Source organism: Rutidosis leptorrhynchoides, chromosome 9 (assembly GCF_046630445.1).
Source record: "Rutidosis leptorrhynchoides isolate AG116_Rl617_1_P2 chromosome 9, CSIRO_AGI_Rlap_v1, whole genome shotgun sequence".
Classification (NCBI taxonomy): Eukaryota; Viridiplantae; Streptophyta; class Magnoliopsida; order Asterales; family Asteraceae; genus Rutidosis; species Rutidosis leptorrhynchoides.
The window spans coordinates 327,394,367-327,401,527 of record NC_092341.1 but is presented as its reverse complement, the minus strand read 5'-3'; the positions used below and the strand labels follow the sequence as shown (position 1 = coordinate 327,401,527).

Sequence of the window (7,161 nt, the reverse complement as noted above, 5' to 3'; positions counted from 1 at the left end):
AACACAAAGAAAAATAACACTAAACAATGCCGTTTGCTGAAAAACGACAATTCCTAAGGTTATTAAACGCGCTCGGGGGGCTTGATTACCCGATGTTTTACCTTCTATGGGGGAGCCAATGTGCTCGTTCATAGAAGGATTTTTTCGCTTAGGCAAAAAAATGTTATTAAACGGCCAACTTTCTCCCATCTATTAGTATATAAGATGAATTACCTGGTCCATTCTAAATTTCTAATATAATCGTCTTCGTCTTGTTTTTCTTTTCGTAACTATCAAAAATAATACATAAATAATTATAATTATAATACGTATTATAAGTAATTTTAAGCAGCAGATAAGCATACGATCAAACATTGTCTAACCAAAATTTGAGCTTCATAAACGATTACAGTAGTTTTATGTTGAATAATTTAGGCTATATTTAAGAAAAACAATGTATAAAGATTTCATGATACTACATCAAAATTTCAAGAACCCAGTAAACTAGAAGCCTAACAATACCATCATAACTGAAACTCATTAATATCATTTCCAACTTTCCAATTGACAGTTAAGATCGAATAAGATAATCATCGATCCCAACACTACACTGAAAAACAAAAGCTAAAAGCACCAAAATGACAAAGTACCAAAGCGGAAATGAAGCTACGTATGATATTCCAGATTTCGACAGTTATATGACACCGTATAAACCTTTCTAGCAAAGATAATTTATAGTTTTCTGACAAAATAAATTAGAACATAATTATGAATCTAGAGAGGGGACCCGAGGTTGGATCCATGGCCATTTCGAATCACAAAGATCGAAAGGGTAGTTTCCATCATCATCTTTACAATCTGTCGCAGCATTTTTCTTCACGAGTAACTCGGCTATGCTTTCTCTTTCACATACAGCAGCATAATGTAATGGTGTCTGACCCTCGTTATCCTTCAGGTTATGAAATAAACATAAATGTGATTTCATACCAGATTTAGAATAGAGCTTAGTGAACCCAATGAGTTACTTCCATGGGCATAAAGGTGACAGAATTTGCGGGTCGGGCAGTTTGGGTAATGGGTCAATAAATTAACAAGTAAATCAGATTAAAGTAGTATAGTTAGCTTTAAAGAAAAACAGGTCAAGCAGGAGTGTACTTACGTTCATAAAACCTTTTATAATAATCATAATAAAAAATTGAGTTGAGATTAATCATTAAAATATTATAAGTATCGTATGTCACTTTACATACTAGATACTACTGCATACTATACTAGTAAAAAGATTTGGTGTTATGGACAGAAGCATTTTGTATCAATTCAACCTACACGTTTTTACTAGTAAAAATACAAAAAGTTAGACGAATAAACGCACTCATTTTGCAACATCTACAAATTAGTAAACAACTGACAACAAGATTACCTTTATGTTCACATCAGCATTCCTGCTCAACAGCAATTCTGCAGTCTCAATATGGCCACGATCAACAGCCCAATGTAAAGGTGTTCGGCCCTCACTATCTGCATTTTTTAAGTAATAATGAGTTTATAGAAGGTTATAATATTTCAATTAAGAGCAAAAGAACATACAAATAACTACATAAGATAATATTAACACACTACACGACATTGCACATGTCACTAAAATGTCAGTTAATCAAAAAAACCCTACGTGTAAGAACCTTTTCATATTTATGCGGTATAAAGTTTAAGGCACCCAATTCCAAGTATAAAATGATAACATAAAGTTTACAAAAAACGAAAGCTGACAGAATGATTTCGGGGATAAAAAAATGTAACAAACCCTTTATATCCACAGGAACACCACTATCAACACACTTGATCAAGTTCTCTGTGTCACCTTCTCTTGCAAATGCGTGTATAGCATCTAATTTTCTGAGAAACAAGGTGTTAGCTAAACAACATTACTTATTAGTTATTACTCTTGCATGAATTATGAACTAATTCTAGAGTAAACAATTAACATCCACTAATTGTTATTTATATGCTCGTAGATTTCATACTTGATAGATGCAAAGGTTGATGAAAACAATACGAAGATGTTGACAAAAAATAAATAACAGCGGAAAAATATAGTTGACAGCACCACTTTTAAGCAAGGGCAACTAAATTTCATACACACGACTCATGGTACATAACTATTAACTTTGAACCTCTAATCCCGAAAGATGATATACCACCCACATCTTTAAATGCTCAAACAGGTTGGGTTAAAAGTTAAAACCACTGATTTTTGGTATGCAATGTAACGGATAGGTTGTCCTGAAACACATTCTGTCCAAATGCTTCCGTATATATTGTTTAGATAATAATTAGAGTTAAAAGTGTCCAATATGAATATAAAAATAATTTATTTCCATAATTATTTAAAATATTTAATCTTAAGGAGTTGTGAGGATTTTGGCGTTTAAAAGACATTTCGCATGACTTGCATTAAAAAATCCGTCCGCCTTATTTGAGAGATAGTATACACCGGAACACAATAATAGGAGTATATAACATGTAACAAGACAACCAAAAACCTCTCATTAGCAGTAATCTCAAACATAAAAAGTTTACAGAACCTTACAACTCGTCAGACTCTTCTTCATCGATAAGTGAACTAAAGACAGGTCCCATTGGTCTGGTATCTTTACTTGATTGCTCGTTAGCATTTTCACCCCTTTTATTCTGTTAATTTTTACACAGTAAAACACAATAAAATATCATGACCTGTGGAATGACGATAAAGTAAAGGAGAAACTACTTGTAAGAGAGAGTTTTCTCACAGCAGTTGAACCAGCAGCCCAAGTAGGGTATAACTCACTAATAATCTCAATATACTTTATCATTGCATCCTCTGGGGGCATCGCCCCTAGTTTCTGCCATGCATTCCTGCCACAGAACACGTGAACTAAATGTGAAATAGAAGAAGGATCACCGTCAAAAAACACATATATGATCATCCAGTTCTATATTTCCAACTATTATAAGAACATTATGCACTTCCCATGAAACTCATTTATAGAAAGGGTCGCCTGCTGGAAAAGCAAGGTTGAAAAAGACGCGAGACGGAGACAAGTTAGTCGGGACCTTGAAACGTCAGGTTGGTCAGAACGAACATTGACCAACGTTGACTTTAAATATAAATATACAACACCACCACCAAGACGACCCAATCTTGCGTATGCGAGGTATAGGGGGTTGAGATGTAGACAATCCCAACTTTGACCCGACAATCAAATATAAATGATTTAAAAATAAAAGAATGTGGTGTTGGTTTAAATTGTATATAGAGTTTTATAATATTTCTACAATTATAATGGATAGTAGGATACCATGTAAGTCGGTCCTTTTCCCAGCGAATATTTAAATAGGCTTGGGATTTCCGTTTACACTATAACAGAGCCATATAAAAAGTCGACTTTGACCCGACTTTAACCAAACTTTTGACCGTTTCCTGACTTATTAAACGTTTTTCTTCAAATTGAAACGAGCTATTACCAAACCGCCGCATCGGCTGCCGCAACCGCCATTTGCAACCATGTGGAAAAGACATGATATACTATTTTAACAGTTCTAAACTTTTCACAGTAGACAAATAAGAAAGCTATTTTCAACATTCTTCTTGAAAAATTATATAAAAACGCACAAAAACCACAATTTCCATGTGGCTAAAGGACAGTCCACAGGTGATTTTATGGTATACTACAGATAGTTTGGATAACCCAAAAGACTTGCAGTCCCAAGTATCTTTTATTATTATTTGATATCTTAGCATCATAATGTGTTTAATGTGATTTATATTCTATAGTATTTCAACAATGCTTTAACTTTTTTTTTTTTTTTTTTTTTTTGAAAAGCTCAATGCTTTAACTTATGAATAAAGTGGTTCAAAGAGTTCCATTATTTGGAGCGTCTTTTACTCTACTTGTTTGAGTCGAACTTCAAAATACAATATTTACCAAAGATATAAATACAGTAACAGGCAGACTAGGCCAATTCATGTATCATCGAAAAATCGAAGTATGAATAACATCACCTTTACAGGAACCGAACTGCAAATTCAAATTTAGTTCATGGTAACTGGTGATATCTTGTCAAAAAGATGACATTAGCAGACTTTAAAAATATGAAATGCATCCTTACATTAATTAAACATCATGAAATAACACCCATTTCCAAAGTTACAACTAAAACATGCTCATGGATCAGTGAATCACAATTACTAAGCTAAAGTTCACTTTTGCAACAAAGTTCACGGCATCAATAATCATTCAACATATTAATTTCCACATAGTTAGTGGCAATCAACAACACAGTCAAGCCCGCATTTGTTTATAAAATCATCATCAAATATAAAACAAACAAATTTACCATTTAGCTCTAGCAGTCATCTTAAGAGCAGAAGGTTGAGGAACAGTACAAGGTCCTTCAGTAGCAATCTTATACAATCCATATAACTGTAACTGCAACTCACTAGACACTTTATTCGACGACCGATCAGCGGCAGTTGCCGCAACAAACGCGGTCGCCGCACTAAACGTTTCATCTAATTCCGTACTCTCTACACCTTCCCAATCACTATCACTATCATCACTACCTACAATCAGCTGCTCACCTTCATCTGCATTACTAGAAACCCTAGGAGAACCTAATTTTTTGTCATCTAGGGTTTCAGAAGATTCGATTTCATCGGTTTCTTCTGTAGAGCGAGTGATACGGAGATTTTGATCACGAAATGAGAAGATGATTGAGATAAGTTTTGCGAGAAGATATGAAAATATCAATCCGAAGAGTATTGATTGAGTATATTGTTGCCAGTCAAACATTGTGTTGCTTTTGTATGTATAATTTGTACAACTGTAAAACCCTAGATTTGAGTATGAAGTTGGATAAGTGTTTAAACCCTAGATTAGAATCTATCAACTGAATCACGCTAGACATGAAATAGAAAGTTGAAACATACTGTATATTTCATTACTACCTCAGATACTCCGTCCGTGCAACAAATACGAAAAATTGTAAAGTTTTTTCAGATTTAGGGTAAAAATCGCAATTTTTTTAAGTTTGGGTTCGAAAAGGAAATTTGTTAACCTAGTTTTATGAAATTCGCCTTCTGAAGTTCTTCTTTTACGAAATTACCCTTGTGAATCCAACTTTTGGCGAAACTTCACCTTGAGAGTATCTATGAATTTGAAAAATGCACCTTATGTAGTGGAAAGTTGCGATTCCAGCTTGGTCTATATATGAATGAATATGAAATATGATGAAAGAGCGATTTTACTCTATTTTTTTATCGTGTTAAAAAAAAAATATGTATAAAACTAACAATTAAATATTGGTTAGATGTTATATATTGATCATATAGTTACAAACAAATTAATTTGGTTCAATTATTGAAATTGCAATTGATATGATTAGAGATGGCACCCGCGGTCGTGTGCGCGGATCCACTACATCCATCACCCACACCCGCGGATTTTTTGAAGATCCATTAACCCGCGGATCTTGGTTAACAGCCTTATTTTTAGATCCATGCCCGTACTCACGAATATTTGCGGGTCACGGGTTTACCCGCGGATCTTATTCATATTCATGAGGTATATGTAAATTAAAGTATTCAAAAATCAAAAATAAATATCATTACATAATTCAAAGTGACTTGAAAAACATAATCCAATAATATACCCATGTTTATGATATAATAAAATGAGAATCATATATTAGTTATACTTTTTTTGCTAATATATGCAAAGCTACAAAGTTTTAAATTAACAATCAAAATTTAGTTATTAAACCTAATCATATAGTAGGTTGACGAATTTCTTATATGATAGGTAAAAATTAAATTTATTAAGATGGTCTAATAAACGAAACAAACAATAACATGCTTTGATTATAATACATGTAATGTGTTGTAACGACTCAACTTCGTTTTACCAAAAACACGACTTAAATTTTTTTTTCCATATAGACCATCTGGACGGCGTCCAGACCTCTGGACGGCGTCCATTAACAAAGGACAGGACGGCGTCCAACAATCAAGACGTCGTCCAGTAACACTAAAATGTTCTGTGATTGAACACACCCAACCCACGTTATACTGGACGGCGTCCAACTAAATCTGGACGGCGTCCAGCAGACCTGATCAGCCCCATTTCATTTCAAAACACACTTAACACTTTAAATCCACAACCAAACGCTTTGTAACAACCAATTCAAGTTTTACATCATCAAAACGTTAAATGAAAGTGTTTACACCATGAATACGGGTTAAGACTCAATAACCCAACCCAATACCAAGAGCATAATACCGGGGACTACCAAATCCCCAATCCGCGTCCATATCTCCAAAAGCTACCCCATCGAGCCCAAGCGCTCCTACGCATCTAGCCTAACAACTAGCTAGCTTCATAATCACAATACCTGTAAAAAGGTAAACAACGAGAGGGTAAGTATAAAGCTTAGTGAATGCAATAATTATACACGTACATATATAACCTACTTACTTGCAATCACTTACACAAATACCTCATACACGCTAGCATTATAAAATTAGCATACCATCTCAAAGTACACGCTAAATCCCCGATATCACGAGCTAGCACAAACGATAGCATATAACACGAACAATATAATATGCTATACTAGAACACATATCCATGGTTAACCAATCGTACTAGGAATGGTACTCGAATTTCCCATCGGTGTTCATAACAACCATTAGAGCACTTAACACGTCGTACACTAATCCCACGGGTGGCATCTTAACACATCGATGCTTCACCCAGGGTGGCATCTTAACACGTCGATACTTCACCCCGGATGGCGTCTTAACACGTCGACACTTCATCCGTTAACTTCTTGGAGTGGCATCTTAGCACATCGATACTTCACTCCGGGTGGCGTCTTAACACATCGACACTTCACCCGTCATATTACTTTGAGTGGTGTCTTAGCACATCGACACTTCACTCGTCACGTGAAATGTGGTGTCTTAGCACATCGACACTTCACATCTCACGCTACAACAAATAAATACATTATATACCTACGCATATAATTATTCCACTCACCTCGAACTCGAGCATTACAAACCACGCGCGAAATCTCCAACAACGCACCCGAGCAAGCTTTTACCTATAATAGGCACATATGTATACACACAATCAACATACATTA

General features: G+C 34.9%; 1 protein-coding gene across 1 annotated transcript; it reads right to left on the bottom strand.

Annotated features, from left to right (window-relative positions):
• Positions 1 to 421: 421 nt before the first annotated feature.
• LOC139866421 (acyl-CoA-binding domain-containing protein 1) lies at positions 422 to 4,967 on the bottom strand. The gene is made up of 6 exons (XM_071854655.1): positions 4,354 to 4,967; positions 2,766 to 2,871; positions 2,567 to 2,667; positions 1,781 to 1,872; positions 1,400 to 1,497; positions 422 to 928 (listed from the first exon to the last, which is right to left on the bottom strand). Exons 1-6 carry the CDS (start codon positions 4,806 to 4,808, stop codon positions 746 to 748), a joined length of 1,035 nt encoding a protein of 344 aa, XP_071710756.1. The 5' UTR covers positions 4,809 to 4,967; the 3' UTR covers positions 422 to 745.
• Between the last annotated feature and the right edge of the window lie 2,194 nt (positions 4,968 to 7,161).

Coding starts and splice junctions, on each gene's coding strand:
- LOC139866421 (XM_071854655.1), bottom strand. CDS start 4,808: ATGTTTGACTGGCAACAATATACTCAATCAATACTCTTCGGATTGATA. Junction 2,668..2,765: donor GGGCTGCTGGTTCAACTGCT/GTGAGAAAACTC, acceptor AAAAATTAACAG/AATAAAAGGGGTGAAAATGC. Junction 929..1,399: donor ATGCTGATGTGAACATAAAG/GTAATCTTGTTG, acceptor CATAACCTGAAG/GATAACGAGGGTCAGACACC.